The sequence below is a fragment of the Corvus cornix genome, chromosome Z (assembly GCF_000738735.6).
Source record: "Corvus cornix cornix isolate S_Up_H32 chromosome Z, ASM73873v5, whole genome shotgun sequence".
In the NCBI taxonomy this organism is placed as follows: Eukaryota; Metazoa; Chordata; class Aves; order Passeriformes; family Corvidae; genus Corvus; species Corvus cornix.
In genome coordinates, this window is record NC_046357.1 from 32,262,851 (window position 1) to 32,289,321 (window position 26,471).

The 26,471-nt window shown below is 41.4% G+C and overlaps 1 protein-coding gene across 1 annotated transcript; it reads left to right on the forward strand.

Moving 5' to 3' along the window:
- Positions 1–4,721: 4,721 nt before the first annotated feature.
- On the forward strand, positions 4,722–12,910 carry MINAR2 (membrane integral NOTCH2 associated receptor 2). The gene is made up of 3 exons (XM_019286143.2): positions 4,722–4,902; positions 11,676–11,921; positions 12,723–12,910. Exons 1-3 carry the CDS (start codon positions 4,738–4,740, stop codon positions 12,900–12,902), a joined length of 591 nt encoding a protein of 196 aa, XP_019141688.1. The 5' UTR covers positions 4,722–4,737; the 3' UTR covers positions 12,903–12,910.
- The last annotated feature ends 13,561 nt before the right edge of the window (positions 12,911–26,471 follow it).

The following is a 26,471-nucleotide window of genomic DNA, read 5'->3' on the forward strand; positions in this document are numbered from 1 at the left end:
GCAAAAGAAAAGATGCCTCCAGACTAGGGATCAGAGAAAAATTTTTTATCAGCCGGTGATATCATCCTCCCAGTTCTAAATATTTATTCTCTGCTGATTTTGAATATTTCACTAACAAGAATGTCATCTTAATCACAAAATTTAAAAAGTGAGTTTTAAATCTGCCTGTATCTGTCAAAAACAGATGAGTGACTTCTGCTGAAATCATCGTCCCATCACCTCTATAAGAACATCATGAAAGGAAAGTACTTTTGATTGGGAGTCAGGGATGGAAAGTTGTGGTCTGAAATGACATTTTTTTAAAATCTAATGAGTGAAATCAGGATGTTATAGTGCTGATAACTCTGGTTCTGATTCCTTTAGCATCTGTTGTACAAAACTATTAGTTAAATGTGTGAATGATTTTGAAGCAGTTTTGTGTCTAAATAGCAAATATACCTCTTCCTTCTCTGCATGCATTTTAAAACAAGTTCATTTTACTGCTTTAGTATATTCTGTCATCATTCAGAGGAGCAGTAGAGACCAAAATTCCCCTTTGATCAGAAAATTACAAGGACGTTCTGAAAATGTGCCCGGGCTATGTCTTGAGCCACAGCATGCTGTGGGGAGGGCAGGCATATGCCAGCCCTGCAGAGCTTTTCCATAGACCTCGTGGCAGCAGGCAGCCCTTTCCAGCTGTGTTCAGGGAATCCATAGCCTTATGCAGGCATAGACAGTCCAGAGTTTACTAGGTTTTTTTAATTTGTTCTTTCTTTTTCAACACCCATCCCTCTGCTTTAATATGTTTTCCTTCCAGCCTGATGGATATGTAACAGTTCAACAAATGAGTCTTAAATCAGTCAAGTTCAGCTGGTGTGTAAAGGTGAAATTCACTCTTAGCTAAGGACTAGAGGAGGCCTCTCTGCTAATTAAAAACCACTTAGACTCTATTTTGTTGGATTAAGTGGGATTTAAGTGGTACACAGGGTTTGTGCTAGGCTGGTTCACAGCAGGCTTACTTCCTCCTCCCACATATGTGCTGGCCAGCTAGAGTAGTGACCAAAAGTTACAATAGCTACCACCTGTCATAACTTTCTTAAAGAAACACCTGAATTTTAATTGCATTGTCATTTATTCTGAAGGGAAATTGCTGCTTTGTTCTGGAGGAAGTGGGTTTCATTTTGGGTTGCCTGGGTTTTTTCCATTCAGTTTTCATTATCTTCTTCAGTGACAGAAGATATGACATCAGCCATTTGTATATTCTAACAATATACTAAAAATAGAAATCTTGCCTTCATCATAAGACCAGTGGAGGCCCTAAAACCTAAGAGATCCATTGTAAAAAGAAAATTCGATACACTCATTTAAAGAGCTCTGTAAAAAAAGTGTGCAAACTAATAGAAAAGGAACTTGAAAAACATCCAAACCAGGAAGCCAAATGGGGAGATGGTGGGACCATCTGATAACACAGGGGGGAAAGGGACAGTCAGGAGTGATAAAGCTATGAAAGAGAAGTTCAGTGAATTACTTGTGTTGGCCTTTCCAGATGAAAGGTCGCAGGGTTCCTTACAGCAGAGATGTCAGAGAAGTTGGATCAAGCTGAAAGAAATACACAGTAAAGTAAGACCAAATAAGTATGTTATATGCTAGTAGTATCTAGGGTGGCAGTCACCTGAGAATACTGGAAGAACACAACAGGGAAATTGGTATCAGACCCACCTGCCATGGTGCCTAAGCTGTCATCGTAAACAGTCACTCTGCCAGAGGACTGGGAGACTGCAGTATAATTCCTGCCTGTAGAAAAGGCAGCCCCTTGACCTACAGATTAGGGAGTCTTGAGTTCCTTTCCTAGTGCCATAGTAGCCAACAAAAAAAAAAGTAAGATCCCTGGGCACCTGGATAAGCATGGGCTCTTGGGTGAGAGTCAGCATGGCTTCAGTTGTGAACAGAACAAAGAGGATCTGCTGGACACAGAAATCTCTGACGAAGTTCAGTATTACAGGATATTCAACAAACTGTGTTCACACAGAACAACAGAAGCAATCTTTATGGCTTGAAAGGATTAAAGGACTGGAAGCAAAATGGTCATCTTTCAGGATGGGGAGAAGTCAGTGGTATGGTTCCCTAAGGGATTAGGTTTTTTGGCATTTTCATCCATGGCATGAGGAAGAGTAAAAACTGAGTTCTCCATCTCTGCAGGTGACATTAAGCTCTACTGGTTAACTCCTGCCTCAATTGGCAAGAAACATAAAACTGACTGGTTAGACAAGACATTAGCTGAAAAACTATGATGTAGTTAAATGTCAAGTATTATAGCTATGAAAAATAGCCTGAACCATTCCTATGAGATACTGAACTTGCAACTGGCAGTCATAGAAGTGAAGAAAAATCATGGTATCATTTATTTCTGTGGTCTGAAGTTACTAGCTCTATGAGAGTTACTAACTGCTATGAGAATAGCAGGGAAAAAAGCACCAGAAACTGAGGGATGTTGTCAGAAGAGAAGACATAATTTTTCCCATTTTTGGAACTGGTGTAACCACAACATGAACATTGCTTTCATTTATGGTTGTTGTATTCTTATGAACAATTTAGTGGAATTACAGTGTAACACATTGAAAATGGAAAATAAATGAGCAAGGAGATAGACTAGATGGTTTATGAGATGTGATTAAAAAAGTTGGTAATTCAGATAGAAAAGAAAGAGACTGAGATAATTATAGGTTAAAAAATCCTGAAGGTGATGGATAAACTGCATGGGTATCTCTTCTTAAAACTGTGCAGTACTGCAAAGAGCGCACCATGATATGTCTATATGGAAATTAATTTAAAAGACATAAAAGTAAGCAATTTAGGCAGATGGTCATGAGGTTCTGAAGCTTGCTTCTGAAGGAGATACTATCAGAAAAGTTGAAAAGCAGTTAGATGGCTTTATAGACAACAAATTTATAAATAAATAATAAAAAAGCCTGGGAAATAGATACTTCAGCCAAAAAAAAAAAAAGTGTGTCTTTTGAGGGACTAGAAGAATGAACAGCAGAAAGTAGCCAGATATACACTGTCTCCCTAAACAGCATCTGTTCTTGCCCTTTTTAAACAGAGTGATAGATCCTGGGACTGGGAGAGGTCTGACATAGTGAGATGTCTTTTATGTTCTTATGTCTAATGAAGCAGTGTTGGTATGTAAATTCACACAGGCGCACACCACATCTTATGCTACAGTAGCACAGAAACCCCTGTGTTTTGAGAGATGCTGGAAAGTCTATGTTTAAGAAGTCATGGCTGTATATACCCACATATTTTAGAACAAAATAATTACTGTCGTAGTTCTGCACAGTGAAAAAGTGAGAACGCTGTGTCATGGTAAGTCTAAGACAGCATCTTCATGGTAATCCCTATGGTGCACTGGAAAGGTGCATTAGTGTTTCAGGGCTTCATTAGACAGGGGAGACATAGTTGTAAATGTAGCAGCAGGTTCCCCACACCCACTCAGAAACACAGTCACTACTGTCTCTTTTGTGGTTGCTCGCAGATACTTATTTGACCATCTGCTTGAAAGGTGCCAGATTAATAATTTTAAACAGATACACTGGAAAATAATCTCCAAAAAAGCAAGGAAAAATTATGAGCTTTCTAAGTAAATAAGGAGCTTAACTTACATGTATATCCAAGTATTCATTTACTACTTTAGGATTTTAAAAGTGTTTTACTATTTTTAGTTCATTTTTATATTTCAGCTATTTTCTGTGTCATAAATAAATTGGTTTGATTCTGTGGTCTAAGGACAGGGCTAAAAGTTTTGTGATGTCTTAATTCTCAGCAAAATTTGATTCAAAATAGGTTTTCCCAGATGTCAAGCAGTGAACTTTCAAAAGCTTTTCCTCTGTGACAGTGTCATCAAAATGAAACATATCCTAGAAAAACAACAATATTTAAGAAAAGGTTAAAATAAAAATGAGGAGGCTATTTTTGCTAGTTATGCATAGAGGCCATAATGAGAAGGGTAATTTCATTAGCTGAAAGTCAAAAGGACTTAAGAATCATAAAACGATTATGAAAATATCAAGTCTCAAAATAAAATAATAGAAGTGGTGGGACTGAGACTATACCATTCAGGTCAGTAACAGTGGGTTTTTCTACTCACTTGAATGGGAGCAGAATCAATTCCCTGAAAACTTCTGTTATCAATTACTTGAAACAATCTAATATTTCCCAAGGTCAAGAAGAATTGACTGTGAAAGAAATCCCTGACCCTAAAAAAGTGCATGTCATAGATGTCATGGTAAATTGTACCAACCCACATAGCACAATGGAGCCTCTTGGTACTGCTGCAGAAAAGAAGCTTTGGACTGGAAGCTGCTTCTAATTTTCTGGGGGAAAAAAATCTTACTTTGAAGTATTGTAGGCTTGACATTTTTGGCAGATAATTTGAGGAAGTGCTGGTATGCATTTAAGTGTCTTATGCATCTACTCACTGGTTCTCAGTTAGTTTTAATGATCACATATGTATCTATCAAACTAGACCTTGAACCTGAAAACTTAAGCTAGGCACTTACACTTGTCCTGTCTGCTCTGCCACTTCCAAACAATCTTTTATCATTGGTAGATGAAATAAGTGAGCCTGATACCAAACAGGGGTCAGATACAGTTTCAGGAAACTGTCGTATCCTTCTTCATGTCATTAATAATAGAAAGAGCATGCACAGCCAGGAAGCAGAAGCGGGGGCTGTGTTCAGTATTACTCTACAGCACAGAAACATGGACCTCTCTGTTTTGCCAAACAACAACCATCCTGATAAATTCCTGCAACTGGAGGTAAAATCTTTAGAGAAAAACTCTGCCTTTCTACCAGCCAGCTGGGCAAAATTCCCAGAAGCAGCTTTACCTGGAGTGCAACGGTGGCACAACAGGATCTATTTACAGGTAAGGTCTAAAAGAGGCTGACATTTTCCTAATTTTTCTACCTTGTTTTAAGGATCAGGAGAAAAATTACATGACAGCAACACATCAGCTGTAGTTTCAGCTTCCTGTGCCTCTTAATCTGAATCATTAATATTCCTGTAAATTTTCCCATTGACATCAGCGAGGATCAGGCTCCATGAGAAGAGTTACTCTCTTCAGGGGGTCCACTGACTTTATTTCAGTGTATTAGTCTTTCTACTGCTCTTTGTAACACTTTCCTAGCATTTTCCAGAAAGAGTACTGAAGTCAAATACCAATTAATTGTGCTAAAGGTGTGCATGGAATATGCTCTCTGAAGAAGTACAAAAAGTCCCAGATTTAAAACTGAAAGTCAAGTCATATCCCTTAAACTTGATAAAAAGGCACATTAGAGAGACATTAGAGATTCTTGCTACAAGCGTATATATCTACATAGCTCACCATAACTTCCTCTTTATTTTGCCTTTTTTTTTCCTCATTCAACTTTGGCATTCCTGTTGTACTGAAAGACAAGCGTGAAACATGCTGACTGCGTCAATCCAGGTTATTACATAGAGGTAGCAGCAGTTTCTTGGTAAAAATGTAAACGTGCACTGCCTAGCAGAGGCCCTGGAGCTGGCGGAGGAGAAGTTCATGTCTGGATCAGCAGCAGTACAGCTGCATCAGCTCACACCCCTCTCGGCCTCGCTGCTCCACAGTGCTCCTTCCCCGCTGCCCGGGGAGCCCCTCGCCTTTCCCCACCCCTAGCATGAGAAAAAGCTCCAAGGTCTGGTTCTTGTCAAGGGATGGAGACATACATAAGTGATTGGGGGTGAGGGGGTGATGGAGAAGAGTCTACATTCTCAGGATCCTTAGGGTGGGGGTCCGATTCCCCAGGGGAGTGAAGAGCAAGAGCCAAGAAATCTTGAACCTGGGGGAAGGGAGGAGAATGATGCCGAAAGTCTCCCACGGCTACTTCCTGTTGCACTTCTCCCCTTTCAGACATTTCTCCCCATCAGCTCTCTAAACCCCTTTGCTCCCTCCCGGAGTCCATTCCAGTCCTCCTCCAACTGCAAAAGTCCTCCCCCCGCGACACTCGCTTCCATGCTCCCCCCTTACTTTCCCTAGCTTCTCCCCTATCCCAGACACCCTTCCCTCTGCCTACTCCCCTGCCTCCAGCCACTCTGTTCGTGTTGTATAATTTTTGCTGGCGACTCCCCAAGGAGAGCTGGGGCGGGGAGCACACGGTCGCCCGTAGTCTCCCATGCAAACAGCCCTAACCAAGGGACGGAGCCTGAAGGATCCCGAACAATAGGGTATGGTGCAATGCTGGCCTCGCTGCCCCTCCCCTGTGCTCCCCCCTCCTCCCCCAAGCCCCTCTTTTGTGCAGGAGGGAGGCAGCCACACACAGAGCCTTCTCCACAGCAGGGATCCTTCTCCCTATTGTTGTCAATCAGGACGCACTGTCACCGAGCCAGGGCTGCAGAGCTGCGGCAGGATTAAAAATGTGGGGGGAGCCCTGTGCTTTTTGACCTGTGCTCTTCACCACCAGTAAGAAGGTTTTCCTGGAACTCTGTGTCCCAGCCCCGGGATGGCTGTTTCAAAGGAAATGTCTGTACTCACCATGTCTCCAAATATGGCATTTGCCATGTGGTATATTTTATAAGTGTTAAACCTAGGACACAATCTATACTTGTAAGTGTAGCCATTAGTGATTTCAGACTGTCCAGATAAAATTCATTGTGCCATTCTCTCTCCCTTAGGAGCTCGCGTTCTTTTTCCCCTTTTGCTGACAATCAAATAAAGGAAAAAGTACTGATGAGTTCCAGACATTAGAAGAAACACGATGGCACAGTGGAGAACTAATGGTGCAGGAATAATATATTTCACTTTAAGATGAGAGAGATAATGGGGTTAAGGGTTAGTTAGTTTAGAAATGGAAAAAGGGGGATTGGGGGAGAGAGAGAATTAATTTCAGAACATATGTGCGTGATCTAAAGATTCCTAAAGTCATTAAACCTTGAGAGTGGCCTAAATTCCCTTTTTAGAAGTCAATATTCTGTTAAGAAACTAATGCTACTCAGGGCTCCCTATGTGAAGTGACTGCTCCATGGTGTGTTTGTGGACTCTTCCAAACCTTTATTATGAAATCACTTTATTTCAAATGCACTGAAGTGCTTATGTGTTTTCTCCACCTATAAGTTTTAAAATTTGTTTCCATTATAAAAAGCAGCTTCATGTAATGACAAAAAGCTGCTGCTCTTTCTCCTCATTTTCCTCTTTGGTATCAGGCAAACTAAACAGCTTCCCAGCTTAGCATGTACTTTCATCGTCTACTTTGACTAAAACAAACCATAAAGCAGTCCAGGAATTTTGGCCTTTCCTTGTGAAAAGCAGCATAAAAAGCACAGACATTCTCCTGCAAATGGATCGCTGCTGACCGCATTCTGCTCACCCTGAGAATTTCCAGTCCTGCTGGACCCTCTGCCCCACAGTATGTTTTAATACCCAGCACACACCAGATGATTAATCCTCTATATCTGTTTCTCATGCAAGTCTCCCCTGTAGTCAACCTGGTAATTTTCTGCAATTCTCAGACTTCTCTTTCTTGTTTATATTTCCATTTTTCCCCTATTTTTGGAAGACAGCAGAGAGCATTTAATCTTAGCAGCATGCTACTTCTTGGCATGGTGTTTTTTTGGCCTTACATATGAGTTAACGCCTGTGTCCTGTCTTTGCTTGTTTCTCAGTATACCAGGACAAGAGGGTTTTTTAAAATCTGTAAGTTAGGTGCCAGGTTAGAGTCACTTCTTTGTCCCCTGGCTCATATGTGCATTACGTATTTCCACTCTCTCTCCCTTATTCTTCCCTAGACATCTGCAACTGGCCACAATAAGAGCCAGCTGCAAGGTTGGCAGGAGCTTTAGTCTGAGACTGAACAAAAGTTTTTATATAATGCACTCACAGCCCTGCAGAACTCCATTACCAATGACAGACAAAACACCTTTTTTAACTAAACAGTTCATTACAAGAAATAACCTCGATGAGCAATTAAAATAGTCCATCTGAATATTTACTTTTCTGTAAATATCCCTGTCACTTTGGCTGAAGTTTTTATAACCATCTACTGATCTCTCTCCTATCCATGTCAGGTGGCTTTTCAGTTTTTGGGGTACCTGACAGGGAGTCCAGTTCCCCTTCTTTTTCTTCCTTAAAAAAACCTTCATTCCTAGGATCATAGAATTATAGAAAGGTTTGGTTTGGAAGGAATCTTAAGTGTCATCTGGTTCCAACTCCTCTGCCATAGGCAGAGACATCTACTAGAGCAGGTGTCTTCAAAGCCCCAGTCAGCCTGGCTTTGAACACTGTCAGGGATGGGACATCCACAACTTCTCTGGGCAACCTGCTCCAGTGTCTCACCATCCTCACAGGGAAGAATTTCATCCGAACAGCTGATCTAAACCTGCCCTCTTTCAGCTTAAAGCCATTTCCCTTGTCCTATCATTGTAAAAATTCTCTTCAGCTTTCTTGTCAGACACCTGTATGTACTAGAAGGCTGCTACATGGTCTCCCTTGTAGCCTTCTCTTCTCTATGCTGAACAACCCCAGCTCACTCAACCTGTCTTCATAGGAGAGGTGCTCCAACCCTCTGATCATCTTCGTGGTCTCATCTGGACCTGCTCAGGCTTCTCAGGAATTGCTGATATGAGCTGTCTGCCCTACTGTCTTTCATATCTCCTTATGTGTTTTTGGTTAATCCTTGCCTTCCTGACAGTTTTTCCATAGCATCTTTTCTTGCTCATGAGCTATATGTAGATCAAACATAGTTATATGTTTGCAGAGTTTGAGTTTTTTATCTTGCTAAATAAGTATTTCACAAATGTATTTAATCTACAGTTTTTCAGTGTTTTTCAAAACTGCTGCTTCTTTGAGTATTCACTCTTCCCTCCTTCCATTCAGTGAATAATAACACAAATTGCCTCTGATTTTTTTCTGTTCCACCCTCAATCACACTGTCTTCTTAGATTCATTGTATATTGTATGAATTCTGTAATAGATATGGATACCTAAAGTATTTCTTTCAACATTTGCTTCATGTATCAGAGTCTGTGACAAAGGTTGGGATGTGTTTTGAATCTTAAAAGAAAAAAAGAGTAGTTTTTGCAAGAGTTAATACTAGCAATCATATTTTTATTGTCTAATCTTATGTTTCTCTGCTTCTAGAAATGCCTATGTTTAATACGATATTCTTCATATGTCTTTGTGTTATTTCTTAGACCTAAAACTTTAGGGTTTTGTATGTGATTCTGGTTTCTGTCCTTCTTTTCCTTAACTAGTCTGTAGGACATATCTACCGCAGAAGTTTTACAATCAAGCCTCTGCTGTACTCAAATACATTCTCCCAATTCATTTGTCACTTCAATGTCTGTTCTCTAAAATTTCTGCAAACTATATCCTATCCCAGATTCCAGTCCAGTTCTCATGGTAAAACCCAGTTTCCCATCCCAATGTATTCCCTCTCTACATCTGCTCCAAGCTACCACATTCTCCTTATGCCCTTGAAAAGAAAGGTACTTCAGAGAGTAGGGGGAAAAGTTTTGCCACTCTTTTCATAAAAGAGCGCTTCATAAAAGCACTCTTTTTATGAAAAAATTTTTGCATCATGCCATCTATTCCAAGTTTTGGAGAATTTTATTTAAAACAGCTTTAGAAATTACTGTCAAGTCACATTCTTTTCACAACATTTTAGCCTAGGGAGACCAATCATCCCCTGGTGAGACAGTTCGCGTTCTTCAACAAAATGTTCTCTAAGTTCAACTATTTAGCAAGCCTGAGGGAAGAATCATTAAGGTCAATGACAAATCTTAAATAAGAAATAAAGTAAATAAAATAAAATGCAGTCAGAAAGAAAAGGCGGTTAAAAACACCAGCTCAGCTGAAATCTGGCCAGTACAGCCCAGAGGGCTTCAGTGCCAGCTGTAACTGCAATGCAAAAAGTAATATTATCAGGGGATGTGTGAAGGCTAAGGAACTACATGTGGAAATGATGAACTAACAGAAGGATGGGAGGTCACTGAGGATCCACCCGTCTACTAATGGCAATTATTGATGGGAAACATGCTTAGTCACTTCTGCAGGGTTTAGTGATAGGAATGCCAGTATGATGCTTCCTCGTAGAGTTTCTTAGACAAAGCCTGTTGTTTTCTCTTCTCCACCTTCGCTTTCTGAAGGAATTCAGTTCTCACACTTCCTTCTACACCTGGCTGCCCCAGACCAATGTATATGTGTCTATGCATGCACACAGACACTGCAGTCATGAAGTGGGTGATGACACACAGCAGCTGACTCCCGCTGAAAGTGGATTCACCAGCCCACAAAGTGAACAGAAAATTATTCAAGCAGAAGAAGCCAACAGTTTGCTATCATCTTAGGGACCTTCACTGACTTGATGAGGTGTCCAAGCATTTCCCAAAGCCAGTGTGCAAGAGGTCAGATTCCCTGAGCTCTCACTAGAAAGGCAGAAGGAGAAGCAGAACATGCCCCTAGCCCTTTTGTGGCTGAAGTCCACCCAGCCCGTGGTACCTTAACAGCTGGAGATCTCAGTAAAATCTGACAAATTAGGAAAATTCATCCTTACATGGAAGTAAGTTTCTCAGGACCCAGCCTCTTCATCAGCTGTTTATTTTGTGCACTTAACCTTACGTGCGTCTTGCAGCAGGTGCTGCCCACAGCTTTGTAATTTTGAGAGCAGGAGAGAGGTGGGGATCGCTGGACCACTGGGTCAGGCCAAGGCTCCCCTTGACTCAGCATAAAGTTCCTAAGGACAAAAGCACTAATGAGGAAGGATGGATGTGCTCTGGGTTGGTTCTGGGAGTCCTGAGAGGTGGGGGAGGTGTTAGTATAAGACAAGGGCACCATGGAACCACAGATCAGGGGCAGGTTAATTGAAAGTATCGGGGGCAGAAGGTTGTGATAAATATTGAACAGCTTGAACTAGAGAGTCTGATTGCATTTTACAGGTGAATTACAAATTGAAAAATATGGTAACTACTATTTTGCAGACTCTGAAAGAGGCCATTAGTGCTGTTTTAAGAGGCAGATTGTGGTGTCTCAAAAAATGTGATCCCACCAGGGTTGTTCTTCATCTTCCTCCCTTGACACCCACATGTTCTAAAAGGTCTTATTTAAAAGCTTTTGTTAATGGGAGACTGCTCAGATATTTAATTACCTGTGAATACTGACAGTGCCCTCAGTGAAATGAAGAGCCTCTTTGATGTCCTGACATGGGTCTAGCATTCAACAGGATGAGCGGAACTGCGAGTCACCCCTGCTATCAAAGATACATTTCCAGCTGAGGCTGTCATTTACACACCATTTCCCCTGTGATCATTCTGCTTTGTCCTTACACCTTTGCTGCTTCATCATACATCCATGGTTTTCACCAGAACTATAATGTTCTACTGCAATTCTTCATAGCCCTGTTTCGTGAAAGCAGAGGCTTTCTTCCAGCAGGCAATATAATGTCAGTTCACATTTGCAAAAGAACTTAATGTTCAGATTGTACCCACCTCCTTTCCCCAGAAGGAAGAAATCTGTCCAGAGTGAGCAGTCAGGCTCCCTCACTGCACTGTAGAAGTTTGCCAGAAGGAGAAAAATGGTTGCATGTGTAGTTTTAAAATGATTCTGTTGCATTACAAGTGGTAATTCTGGAAGTGGGCCTGCATCGTAGGTAATGCAAATGAAAGCCAGGTTCTGATCTAACTTGTGTCTTACAGAGAGAAAAGAGAACTGTCACTGAGCTGCCAGGCTTAGACTTGAACAGGGTCAGTCAAGAAATAATAGACAAATCCCTGGGGAAACACATTACACCCATCACCCTGAAATCCGCAATCAAAAGCAACCCACTGTTTAGTGATATCCATGTGGAGGATGACTGGCAGGAGAAGAAAAAGACTCCTTCCTGGACCGTGCAGGACTATGACAGACAGTCACTGCACTCTAACTTGGCCAGCCACATAAAGGTAATTTGCTGCTGTGCTACGTTTGAGCAAGTGAATTGCTGTGAGCTGTGTTGTGCATGCACAAACCACTGCGCAGCTCGCTTGGATGTTTAGGTGGGATTACAGAAGTAAATATAGAGGTATTTTCTGGTACAGGCATGACACTAGCATGAGTCTGATCAGGAAAGGAAGTCTACATATCTGGTCAGACTCCAGGAATTTAAATTTTACAGTACATGACCTCTGACTAGAAAAACTCTTAAAGCACAACACTGTACAACTCAGCTTCCCTGTTTACATAGGGAGGAGCTATAAATATGGCACTTAAATACTATATAGTCACTTTAATAAGTGTTCATAGCAAATTCTGTTATAAAATTTCATATATTTTTCTCAGCCTCATCCACACTATCCAGGATCCTGCCTCCCTGTGGGCTGGCACAAACCACTTCTAGGATTAGTGTTGTAGGCTTTTTTTTCTGCTCTTTCATTTTTTGAAAAGAGAGTCAGAGATGTGTTTATACAATGACATCTCTTCTTGAGAAGACAACATGGTTTGTTCTGGGTTTTTAAACACATTTCAATGGCTGGTGTCCTACTTTTGGTTCCTGGATGAAAAGTGTGGTTTTAATTTTCCCCAGTGGAACATTTACAGCATCTGGAAAGTAGCACAACCTACATTCAAGTAGAAGTGTCTTGCATATGTGTTATGATGTCTTAAATTCATTAATCAGTATCTGATGATAGCCAAAATACTTCTGGGTATGTTCTAATGACTTTGTGTGTAAAAGAGAGAATTTAATTTTCTGATTTTTTTTCTAGGAAAATCCTAATGATCTAAAGTTCTGGATGGGGGATATTTATACTCCTGGGTATGATACCTTGTTAAAAAAGAAGGAGAGAGAAAAAAAGCATTCCAAATATTGCCGAATCGTCCTGCTCATGGTACTAGCTGTTTGCATCCTAATTACTGTAATCACACTCAGTGTTTTATTTACTTAGTACAGCCAAATGATGATGAACTTTTTTTTCAATAAATATTTTTATTAAACTATTCCCTTCTCTGGTTTTATTTGAACTCCATTTTTTTTGGTCACAACCACAATTTATTTGACATCACTACTTCAAAATATTCCTGTACAGCATAAGGAATTGACCCTGAAAAGAGACAAATACTCTGAGCATGGCTGAATGTCACCTTACAGGTATAGTTTAAAAAGAAAACTATACGCTATATTTTTTAGTGCCTTCTTTGGACTAGTGATTTAAGTCAGTATGTGTGATATATTACATATAGTATGTACAGACAACCAGCTGACTATTTGTTCTAATAAACACCTACCATCCTCTTTGTCTTTTTATGATAGCTATTTTAGAATACCGAAAAGCATTATAAAGTATCACTCAAGATATCACAAAGAATTATAAAACAAAAATTAACACATTACTTAGTGACTAAATGCATTGCTGCAATGATGCAGCACTTAGTAAACCCCAGCCTAAATGCATAAATATTTTCTTACACTTTTTCAGAGAAGAAGACCAGAAAATAGATCCCTGAGTTTCTATTAAAAAAAATTGCCTGAGAACCCGTGACACAGTTTTTCCATCCCTATGTCATCTTCTTTCAACATATAGCATTCTGTCACCCCAAAAGATGGAGTTACAATATTTTTTTTTGGAAAAAAATCTGCGGAGTATTAGAGTATAAACTGGAATTAATTCACCTTAAAAATATTAAAGTTATATGACCAGGCTGTGAAAAAGGATCTTTGTAAATTAAGGAACAAAATGAAATGTTCAGAGCACACAGACAACTAAGATAATACACCTCAGAATAATTCACGAGAATGAAAACATAGGAAAATAAAAAGTGAGTGAACAGGGAGAGAAAAACTTCAAGTAATTATTTCCTTTCTGAAAAGACACTCTGGGTGCTGCAGACCAGTTATATCTATGTATTTGGTTTTTAAGGAGCTATGAATACTATTGAGATAGGGATTTCCCTTACTCAAGAGAAGATGCACAGAAGCTGGAAAGTTGAGGTTATACGAGGTCTGCTTCTTGTCCCACAAAAAAATGCTTTGGATTAGTCAGGAATAGAACTAAGGTAGGAGGTTTGTATTGTCCCCTCTGAATTATAGAATGTGCCCTACTTACACCAGGTTTACAGCACTTTAACTCAAGATGAATTCATCTTCAGAAAAGTGTATTTCATTCCTTCCTTCTCATCTAGTCCATGATTGATTCTTGTGTGTTCTGTAACTTCTTGGACCCTGATCTAGCTTGTACTATAACTAGTTTGAAGATTCAAGCTAAAAAAGCTTACTGTTTTAATCTGGTATGCAGACAACAGCAGAAGAGTAGCAGCATTTAAATACACATGCGTAAAATTAGTATCCCTGTTACAAAATTGGACATCGCTGTCAATTTACAAGGGAACTCAGTCTCCTGCCTTGCTGCAGTTTCAGCGCAGATTATTTCTTGTCTGAAAGATCAGGCCCAGTCAGTTTATGAAAGTAAGAACTTGGGAGTATTTTACAAGACTAATAGCTGTCATTATGAAGTAACTACTCACATTAAACCAACAATACTTGACTTCTTTCCAGCCCAAGTACATTTGCTTTAAGTGCATTGCATACAATACAGAGACGTACTTTTGTAAATTATTGAGGCCTGCAGGCGGGAAGCCTAAAAGCAAAGGGCTCCGTAATTTCCAGGAAAACAGCCAATAACGCGAGTTTTTCAGCTGCATTACTGTGTGAGGGCTTAGCTGAAAGCATAAAGCCGTTTCCTCCACAAGTCCGCTACGGGCTCTTTCAGTCCTATTTCACTGCTGTCACCTAGCGGAGAGTCAAAAAAGAGGAAAAACGTGTCAGGAGATAAGACGCTGGTTTGAACTTTTTTTTTTTAATTAATTTTTTTTTTTTATATAATCTTCAGTTTCTGTTGGAGGTGGGGGAAGGGCTGCCGGGCTTTTGCGCTCCGCTGGCGCGCGGCGATGCGGGCTCCTTTGGTGACCCCTCGCGGCGGAGCGCGGCGGGCGGAGGCGGCTCCCGCGGGCTCCCGGGAAGGTGCGCGGCCGTGCGGAGCGGCGGCAGCGCCGGCAGGGCTCCTCCGTGCCCTGCGGGAGCGCCTGCCCGCCGGGAAGGAAGGGGCTCGCTGCTGCGCCCTTCAGAGAGCGCTCGCATGGGGAGAGCCCATTTTCTGTGTAAACGCGAGCTGTGCTCTTGGTACTGGGGAAATAAACAACACTTGAATACTTCGAGGGGAAAAAGACCAACCAGCGTCAACAGACTGAGAGATACTTTTCTTCAGGGAAGAGTGGTGGAGCCTCGGAATCCTTTGTGACGTGTGCTAACTCTGAAAACAATAAATGAGACTACCCTTCCTTAACCATTTAATGCAGTATTACTTTACATGTCTTGTAGAAAAAGAGTTTAAAGTTTTGGTTAATAGAGATTGCTGTGTGTTGTTTCTTTTGCCGTGTGAGTTTTTTTTCTTTTATTGTTTTGGGTAGTTTGGGGTTCTTTTAATTCATTAGTGACAGAGAATGAAGAAGACAAGTCATCACACAACATTCATAATAAACTCGCATCAGTATTGTTGGTTGGAGAACAGAATGTTTAGTGTATTCCAAAAGTACTTTAAAAACTATAAGAAAAGGAGGCTCAGGGGAACCATATCGCTCTCTACAACTGCATGAAAAGAGGTTGTAGACAGGTGGGTGTCAGCTTCTTCTCACAGATAACAAGTGACAGGACAAGAAGAAATGGCCTCAGTTGTGCCAGGGAAGGTTTTGGATTCAATATTACAAAAACATTCTTCTCTGAAATTCCAGTTTTCATGCGCTGGAACAGGTTGCCCAGAGACGTGATGGAGTTGCCACCCATGGAAATGTTCAAGAAATGTATGGACGTGGTTTGTGGGGACGTGGTTTAGTAGTCATTACAGTGGTGCTGGGTTAAGAGTTGGCACAAATTACCTTAGAGGTCCTTTACAACCTTATCATTATACGATTCCATGAATAAAACAACTCTACTAGGTGAGTTTCCAGTACATAATCTCTGTGATCTACATTTGTTGGTCTCTCCCTACCCTGACACCACACTTACACAAATAATTTCATACTTTCACAGAATCACAGAATATGCTGAATTGGAAGGGGCCCATCAGAATCATCAAGTCCCACTCCTGGCCCTGCACAGGACACCCCAAAAATCACACCATGTGCCTGAGAGTATTGTCCAAATGCTTCTTGAACTCTGTCAGGCTCGCGCTGTGACCAGTTCCCTGGAGAACCTGTTCCAGTGCCCAACCACACGCTGCGAGTGAAAAACCTTTTCCTGACATCCAACCTAAACCTTCTCTCAGCTTCATTCCATTTCTTCAAGTACTGTCAATGCTCACAAAAGTGAAGAGATCAGTCCCTGCCCCTCCCTACAAGGATGTTGAAGACCTTAGTGAGGTCTCCCCTCAGTCTCCTCCAGGCTGACCAGACCAGGTGACCTCAGTCACTCCTCATACAGCCTCCCCTCCAGACCCTTCACCATCCTGGTGGCCGTCCTGTGGAGTCTCTCTGATACTTAACATGTATTTTATATTGTGGCACCCAAAACTACCCCCAGCACTGGAGGTGAGGTTGCCCCAGTGCAGAGCAGAGCAGGACAATCCTCCTTTGCCCGGCTGGCGATGCTGTGCCTGATGCACTCCAGGAAAAGGTTGGCCCTCCTGGCTGCCAGGGCACAATAACTCATGTTCAACTTGTCCTCAACAAGGACCCCCAGGTCCCTTTCCTGCAGCCCTGTGGAAAACTTAGCTTCAATAAGATTTTTAAATTTTTATTTCAATAGTAATCAGCTAGAATAGCAGCAAAAACTCCTATGTAATCAGTGAAACTTCTTAACACACCACACCAAATTGATATAACAACATCTTACCAGCACCTCGAAAAAGATGTAGGAGAATGGTATAGCTGTGGTAGAATACTACCTTTTACTGGGAAAACTGGAATTTGCTGTAAGATGCAGTAACTGCAGGAATTTGCTCTTATAAACTGCACAGCAGCAACCTGGAAGCAAGTAAGAGTTCTGCAGATTGTGCCCACTTATAATGGCACTGGTAATTACTATATTTCACAAGTGATAGAAAAACTACCTTTTCTCTATTAAATAAGGTTTAGCTTTCAAAAATACCTAAGTGATTGAACTTTTTTGCTGCCTTTCGGTACAACTACTCTCCCAAATCACTAGAACATATTAGAAGATTCAGCCTTCCTCTTCCTTTGCTGCATTCTTCCCATCCCAAAACTGTTCAGAAATATGCAACTATGTTCTCATTTTGTTTGGTTTTGGCCTCTAAAGTTACTGAAAACAGAGTCCTGCTTAGTTCTGGCACTTCAACAGGCACAATTTGGGAAAATTACAGCTACCACTCCCCTTCAGTAAAGTACAGACCTTGTCCATGAAAAGGATCTCACAGGGCTTGCTGTTTAGCAGGGTATATGTTTTCATCTTCCAGCCTAATATTTTTTTCCTTCCAATGCACCTACTACAGAAGGCAAGGTCTATAACAGAAAAAGGGGAGGGAAAGAGACATTTTTGAGTTTACCATGAGCAAAATTATCTGGTCACATCAGGATTTGAAAAAGAAAGAAGCAATGTGAGTTGTGAGTTGCAATATAGTATAATGTAATATAAATATAAATACCTCTGGGCAGGTCAGAAGTTACTCCCTTAGTTATGATATTTTGGTGTGTGAATGGGGAATGAATAACCATAATAGCAGAACCTGTGTGGATGCTCTGCATCCCTGCTATCTATCACTGAAAGATCAGGAAGGTGTGCCACAAAATTCCCTACCCAAGGAGAATGTCCCACTGGTTAGTTCAGAGATATTTTGAAGCAGACCAGACTGCTGAATCCACTTCAAGGATCTATTCTATGTGGATATGCTCCTGTAAATTGAGTAATTCACTGAAATGCAAATTTATAGGGAATCTAGTCAGCCATTAGAAAGCCATCCAGCACAGCAAATGTGGTTCTCCTGTCAACTATTTTCTCATGTGGCTTTAGGGGTTAGAAGATGTATCTAGATTTGAAAAGTTAGAGTAGCAGTTACCTGCTGTAAAAAGTGACAGATGTAAGATAAAGTGTATAATCTCTTTGTTGCATAAGATAAATATTAAAAGTTTTTAGCATCTAGTATTTTAAGTGGATTACACTTTTTGACTTAACAACAGCATTTCCTCCTATGTAGCTTTCTTTGTGAAAAGTGCCCTTTGAATTATCTGTTTAGTTTTTTTTAATTTCCTGGAAAGCCTTACTTCATGGACAAAGAAGCATGCAAATCCAGAGCACTTCTGTGGATTGACAGTTCTGCTGGGGCCTTACCTACACAGCCATAAACTGTTTATTTGCAAACTTGATTATTTACATTCTGGAGAAATGCATTAATGAATGCAGGAAGGACTCTTGCGTCTGTGAGCTCCTGCTTATATGGAAAGGCTTTCTCTGTTCCAACTCTTGTTTCCCATGATATTGGTTTGGACTTAAGACATTGCTACATCCCTATTCAGGTACCTGTATTCATAGGTAAGAACATGACACGTGCCATGGTTCAATTAATTACCTGATGGCACTGCAAACCCACTTGTAAGTCAAGTTCGACAGGCCTGTGCCGGCTTATAGTCCACTGTCTGAAAGGAGAACAACAGAACAATGGTAGAGAAAAATACATTTCTTCATGTAATACTTATCTGTAAGTCTGTGAATCTAAATCTGTAAAAGATTTAGCTTGCAAGGTTCAGGATTTGTGGGAGCATTGCCCCCTCCCCTCCTCTCCAAACACAAACACATTCCAGGCAGATTTCTGCTGAAGAACAGATGTTGTTCAAGTTGGAGCTGAGGTGGAGTCTAAATGAACATGTGCTTTAGGTAAGCAGCTTTTGACCGGATCCCTCTATCTCTCTTGATTTCTTCCTTTTGCAGCTGTTTCTTAGTGAACTTCTCCCTGGGAGCAGCGAGTCTGGTCAGTGGTGGTGGTGCACCCTGACAGGCAACCCCCTTCCTGACAGAGGTACTTGTCAAGATTTTCTAGTCAGGGAGGCTGACTTTGTGAAACTTTGCAACTGGAAACTTGTTGTAATGATCCTGATACAGCTAAATGTATGACAGACTGAATCCAAGAGTCAGAATATTCAGTTATAAATTACATATTGTTAAGGGTTCTTTTTTCCTTACCAGACTTACCGTAAGCCATTTGGTTGAGGAAAAAATGCTGGACACACTCTCCTCTGGTGTATTACATTCTACTAAGGCAACCCAGCAACAAAAATCCTGTACACAGTTATATTTTCAATGCATTATTGTAACCAGTTGGCAGGCAGTTTTTAGGCTGGGAGAGGAGGATGGTTAATTCATAGCAGTATGACTTGCTATGTCATTTTCATGAGAACACACAGCTCCTGAGTTTGTGCGCATTATTTTTCCATCCATGTATTTAGCTTCACAGACAATCCAGTATATGAACCAGCCTTCCTGAAGAGGGCTTGTTTCTCTCTGGGGTTTCCTCTGTGCTGATTGTACTCTTTTTGGAAATTCTCCAATAGGCCACTCTCAGCTCAAAAATCAATTTGCTGCAGCTGCTGTAGTAAATTGAAACTCTTGTAGCTGTAAGTGGGTTCATCTGTGGGAATTCTTGTTGCCTGTGGTAAGGTTAGTCTTTTTGGAGGGAGCATTGTGGAGTTAAGGTGGAAGGCAGAAAGTTTTATGGCAGCACAGTTACTGTTCAACACACAGCACAAATCTACTGAGTATTGGGCTTATTTGTTTCAAATTTGGTAGACTGCTGTTTTTAATACCTCTGGGTGTGTGTGCCTGTTCAGCCTTCAAAGCTTCTTTTCTCTAGGCACAACTGAATACTGAAAACACACATACAAGTATGCATACTGAAGCAGTATTTTTTGTTCAGCTGTTTGGGTCTCTCTTCTAAATAACTTGGTACTTCCTCAGAAAGGGAAGTGGTAAAGATAGTGGAAATAACAGGGGATGATTTTGTAGTGGAGGGGTGCTTGCTTTTGTTTGAAGTCTGATTCCTCTTTTCTACACCCACTTTTTTATTTATTGAACTGTAAGAAGGATAAAGTTTTGAAACTTCTTGGGATAAAAAATAATCTGGATACAGAAGCTATTAGTGAATAATGTTCTGTGTGTGACTAGCCCTGGTGGTGAATTGCTAAGGGAAAGACTATGTGCTTTATAAAAGTAGTTCTTAGGTTAAAATGAGCACAGGGCATTCAATCTTTAAATTTGCATTAGTTCTCTTGCTTTTTAATGAGCAATGCCATAAATATTGTCTCAGCTCATTGAGATGTGAGCTGAACCAAGTATGAGTAAACTGGCATGTGGGTAATTTGCATAGCTGGGTGCCAAAAATTTTATTTTTATTTTCATTTTATTAATGTCTGTTTCTTAAGATTAACTGCATCGAGTTTCAGGATCATTTGTGGGGAAAAAAAATCAAGTATGGAATATGGAAGCTCTATTTTGTCTGAAATGGTCTGTATTGCTCTAAACGTCTGACAAGTTATTGCACCCCATAAACACTTCTGAAATGCCTGCAATATTAGGTTACCATAGAGCACAGTTTATAGAGACTGTTTAAAAATAAAATAATGAGAAATGGAATGGTAAACCTCCTAATTTGTTAAGATTAAGCTGAGGATAAAGAGACAGCTATGACATTAAATCAGGCTTTGTCCCTGATTGAAATGTGACACAGAAAGTGTACTTAGGACAAGAATAAATCCTGGGCAAGGCATTTAGAATTGAATGAGCTGATTCAACATTACCTCTGGCTTTGCACATATAGATTAAAATATTAAATATTAGAAGTATATAAGTCAGCAGTATCAGTTTATGCGAAGCTCAGAGCTAGAGAAAAATGGGTTCTCTTGGCAAATGGAGTAGAGATACTGTTTGCAGCCTGGAAGGCAGTGAGTTAAATTGCCAAGTTGTCAAATCCTGAGGCAATAGAAAACACGTAAGTAAAAGGGTTTATAGCAGTAATGTTGTGTGGAAATGAATGTTGAAATACACTGCAAACTGCCAAGGGAGAGAAGAATTCACTAACGACCTAAATGCATGTCTGACCTTGAAGTGAGAAATCAGCTTCTTTGAGTGTTTTTTGACAAAAATAAAGGCATTTCATGGTAGGATCAACGTAGTGAAATCCATGGAATTTTACCTTTGTAACTACATTTAACAGTATGTGCCTTGGTCAGATACTTTCCCCAGTGCTGTGTCCATACCCCCACCACAAGCAAGGAGTCAGCTGACCTTGTTTTCAGATGGCAATTCTACCATCAGAAAATCTGCTTCCATTCTGAGACAGATCTCCTTCCACTACGATATATTATTCCCTGCACCCCTGAGTTTGGATACAACAATTGTGAGGATGGCTCAGTCAGATGCTGCCAAAGTGCCTGGCCTTCCTCTCTCTGCATCCTGGCAGCGGGGAGCTGTCATCGACCTTTCCATTTGTTTGACACCTGTAACATTTCTTGGATCCTTAGTCATATACCTCTGGCTCCAGGCATGCTGTTCAGTGCATTTTCAATCCTGAATTACTCAGAGGTCTGTAAAGCTGCATTTCTCACGCAACTCTGATCTGGGGCTGCTGAGGGTGCACAGGGGTGTGGGCACCCCACCTGCCAGACAGGCAGCTCAGACAAGGAGCTGGACACTGAAGCAGCTCAGCAGGCTCTACTGGCTACCTGGGGAGCAGGGCAGCCCTGCAATTGGGGGAAACCAGGGAGGCAGCATTGGTCATCTGTGCTGGCTCCCACTGGAACCTCTTGTGGGATCAGTTCATTCTAGAGAGATGACCCTGTCTCTTAATGAAAAAGACCCTCCCCACTTTCTCACCTGCAAATGTTTTAACATGTTATGACTGGAGGCTGAATGCTTGCTGAAAATAATTTTTTTTTTTTTGTTATTGTTCTCTTAATCCATTTTGACTCAATTATTCACCATGGTAATGTGGACCATAAATGTGAGATAGAGTGTCAGCTCACCAAAACCAAAATAATAGGTATTTCTGTGAATTATCAGGAGTTGCTTAGTGTTCAAAACCAGTTTCCAACCTAGTAATTAAGTAAACTGCTGCTGGATGTTTATGAAGTGCTAAAGAATAAACTGTTACTGATGATTTCAGCAGGATCAATTGGAGGAAGCTGTTGATCAACAAGATTATGAGGAAGACATCCATCATAAAGTTCTGCAGACTAAAAAGAGCTAAGTTCTGTCACTAGTAACACAGTGGTATACTAAATTTGATTAACAAGTACTAAAGTCCAGGAGGCTTTCCCTGCCTGCCCTCTATTGGAAGATGTGCTTCCAGCTATACCTTTAAAACTTGATAACAAAGAGGGGACCTGTCTTGAGGACTCATTCTAGTGAGTCACAGTAATATCTTCATCAAAAAAATGTTCAAGGGCTTAGGATTTTTTAGTTTTTTCCTTTCATATATGGCATTCAGAGATGAGGTCAGGATGCCTTGGAAATGGTTCTTTATAACATCAGCAGGGGTGTTGTTAGACAAATCCTCCTTTTACAGTGTAGTTATGAGATTCTTCTCAAGTTCCTTTTCTGACACAAAGTTAGCTCCTGCTGATCCATCCTGGTTATATCTGTGTATACCAACATCATATTTGGTTATCTGCCACAGTTCAAGTTTATGGAGCCAACTACATCCACAGCTTGCTTCTAGCAGATTTCCATTCATGCTGCACATTGACAGTATGCAAGTTTGTCAAGCCCATTTAAGCTTCAAAATAATTCAGTGTATTTTTGCAGCTCCCTCTGATCTATTTTTAAGTGCACCATATTTACACCACAGGCAATGCAATATTCTCTGGAGACTGTCTTGCCACATTGATCTATCTCAGCCAGTGTCACACCAGCTGCAGGAAAGCTGCACCAGCACCTACATCAGTCATGCCACCTCTAAAAGTGGCCATTATGCCTTTAAAGAAACAGACTTCAAAATGAATGAGTAAAGACTTATGAAAACAGGCAGACTCTGAAACATGATACTCTCACAGGCAGGATGCAGGTGACCAGGTCCTGTTAAGCAACAGCCCTGGGCTGCTTTAAGAAGTGGGAAGCTGAGAACTCCTGGGGAGTTTCTGGCTGTCACTATACCATCACCCGCTTCCTGGGTGAGCAGATAGTACTGCTGAGGAACACAGCAGGAGCTGAGAGCTGCCTGACACAGAGACACTGCCTAAATTATCACCATGTTGCTTCTGACAAAAAAACAGTAGCTGGTTTTTATTAAAAAAATATTAAAATGTATTTCCCTACTCTCTGTAAAGAGGTGAATAATTTTGACTCATCTTTGCATGTCATTTCTTGCATGTGGTGATGTTAAGACACGAAATTACTTACTATCTATTACAGAAAACAAAAGTGAAGAAAGTTCTCAGTAAATCAACATGATGCTCATAAACAAGGATTTTGTTCTATTTTAATTATGCTGGCAGAATATGCCCAAAACCTAGATATTTCCCTCTTTTTTTTAGCAAGTAGAAGCAGACAGCTTTGCCTTTTAATCTAGTTCTAAGTTCTCCTGTTTTGGAGTTTCAAATGAAATGAAAAGAAAGAAAAAATGTATAGTCTTAACTATACAAGTAGGTTTTATAAGGTAAATGACCATAACTGCTATGCAATATAATTGCAGGGTTGGGGTCTAATTTACAAACACTTCTTTTCTTCCAGAGAACGTTAACACACCAAAGAAGTCAATAGGCTCTATTATAAAAGTACTTTTTTTATGATGTACCATAAATTTGCTTTCCACTTAGCGTAACCTCTCCATCTACAGCTAGAATTCTCAGATGATAATTTACATTAAAAAAAAAGTGAGGTCTTCAGCAAACATCTATTCCCTTGATGAAAATACTGGCATCAAACCAGGGAACAAATTGTGATTACTGTTGTATTGTATAATTCCTTAAAAATTATTAAATACTTAAATTTTTCTTCAAAACTTAATTTAATGCTTTTTTTTGGAAGTAGAAATAACAGAGGAAAAATGCTTATCTTTAATTTTTGAGGGTTGACCTTTGACTTTATCTTTCCATTCTTTATATTAAAATAGCACCAAAAAACCCCCTTGACTGTTACAGTGTGGATACTGCAACACGCGTATCAAACAACGAGGCCTGCGGAAAAAAATATATATGGACTGATTCTTGATAGATGTTTCAGAGAGATGTTTATTTCTCCAGCTGCATGGCCGGAGCTCTGCCGAGGAACTGTTCCAGTCACGGGACCCGAGGGCCCTTCTGCGTGCACAGGGGAACACAAAACAACCAATGGGAACGAGGCTGAGCAGGGGCAGGGAAACCCCATGTCTGTCCCCCAGGGCCCCTCTGCCAGGGCTACATGGCGGGGGGGAGACCCCAACATTTCACCCATTTATTTTTAACAAAAGGAGATTTAAAACTTAACATTGAAAACAACTGGATAAACATAACAAGAACAGTCTTAAAACAAAACAAGCCACCCTCCTGAGTCTTTAAATGTCCATACAGATTCTCTGGAACATCTTAAGGCTGATAGAAGGGAGACAGGACTCTCCGGGCGTGCTTTGTGGGGAAACTGAGGCAGGAGAGGGTTTAATTTCTTCCCTCCCCCTTTTCTTCCCCCCCTCGGCATCAGAGAGGAGTTGTAGGGAAAGGGAATTGATTGGGAAGCCATGGGGTGAAAAACGGCTTAGGAATAAACTGGGGATGGGGTAAACTTAGGAAAGGGTTCATATTGGGTATAGGGTAAAAGGGGAAAGTAGGTTGTGGGTAGGGAAGTTGCTGGGATGGATATTGTTTATAATTTTGTGCATAACGGCTGCCTTTGAGGAATACCTCAGGCCCAGTAACATTCGCTGCTTGAAAACCCTTCTTTCCTTGCACTATATCAAATTGTACAACTTCCCCATCTCCTACACTTTGCAGGTAATTTTTAGGGTTATTCCTTTTAATGGCAGTTCTATGGATGAATAAATCTTCCCCTGTATCATCTCGTGTTACAAATCCATAGTTGTTTTTTACATGGTTCCATTTCACAGTTCCTGTGACTTTCGTCACTATAACTTCTCCTATCACGTGCTTGTGTATTTTCGTGGCTGCAGTCCCGCGTGGCCGCCGCCTCGCCGACTCCAATGTCTCGGCCGGGCCCCCGCGTTGTGGCTGCTCCGCGCTCTCGAGCGGCGCTGCTCCGGCGTGTCTGGGCTCTGCGCGGCCCCGCATTGCCATCGCCGCCGGCCCCACGCCCTGCGAGTGGTTCTGCTCTGCAAACTCCACGCTGCTTTGAGTGTGGCCCATTTCGGCTCGGCGCTGCGCGGCTTCTCGTGTCGCTATGGAAACGCGCTTCTCCCTCTATAGGGCTCTCCGAGCTGTATGCTCAGAGCGGCCTGCCACGCCGACCCCCGGTTCCTGGCTGCTTGTGAGGGCCACCTCTCTGTTGCACGTGGCCACGGCACCCGCGGCGCCTGCGGCATTGCTCCCTCGATCGGTCGCATGGCCGGGGACCCCGAGACAGGGATGGGGTCCGTGATAAGGCGTGCGCTCCCGAGGGGGCCAGGCACACCCAGCGCAGGCACCTCCACCGGCACGGCTGCAGTCACGCACTCCTGGGATGGCTGCCGCGTGGTCTCAGCCATGGCATTATGGCCATCCTCTGCTGTAGGGGTAATGGGATCATACAAATGCTCCTCAAGAGCTTTGCTGATTACAAGGGATGCATGGAGAGGTTCTATCACCAGTGCATGTTTTGTTTGATCCCTTATCTCATCCCAGATCTTGTGCCAAAGACACCCGTGATTAATTCCAGTAATTCTAGGAGGATTAATATCAAAAAGTAAGTCTCAAGAAATATAAAAGAAATTTTTGAAAAGCCAGTTAAAAAAGTGTTCTAGGTCTCCCGGAAACAATACTTTCTTGTTGTTCAAGGATTCCTTTAACTTCTAGGTACATTTCTTTCTGTGACTCAGCCACATTTCCCACGATTTTTCCATAGTCCAGAGAGAATATCCAAACCAAGGTGAGAAGAGAGATCTAGAGTGGTTTTTACTCACGAATTTTCTGTCCTTAGGGATCGGTGTCTTGCCAGCATTTCTCTACTATTTGTTGCAGTGTGGATACTGCAACACGCGTATCAAACAACGAGGCCTGTGGAAAAAAATATATATGGACCGATTCTTGATAGATGTTTCAGAGATGTTTCTTTCTCCAGCTGCATGGCTGGGGCTCTGCCGAGGAACTGAGGTAATCACAGGACCCGAGGGTCCTTGCCTGCGCAGGGGAACACAAAACAACCAATGGGAATGAGGCTGAGCAGGGGCAGGGAAACCCCGTGTCTGTGCCCTCAGGGCCCCTCTCCCAGGACTACATGGCAGGGAGGGAGACCCCAACACTCAACAAAATAATTTAACTATGTTATTGTGAATTGAACTGTTTTTTAGTATGAAGTGCACCCTGGCAATACAAGCTACAAATACAAACCCAATGCT

Excerpts from the sequence above, each read along its gene's own strand:
- MINAR2 (XM_019286143.2), top strand. The coding sequence starts at position 4,738 with ATGGACCTCTCTGTTTTGCCAAACAACAACCATCCTGATAAATTCCTG. Across the intron at positions 4,903-11,675 it reads ACAACAGGATCTATTTACAG|AGAGAAAAGAGAACTGTCAC; the intron begins GTAAGGTCTAAA and ends TGTGTCTTACAG. Across the intron at positions 11,922-12,722 it reads ACTTGGCCAGCCACATAAAG|GAAAATCCTAATGATCTAAA; the intron begins GTAATTTGCTGC and ends TTTTTTTTCTAG.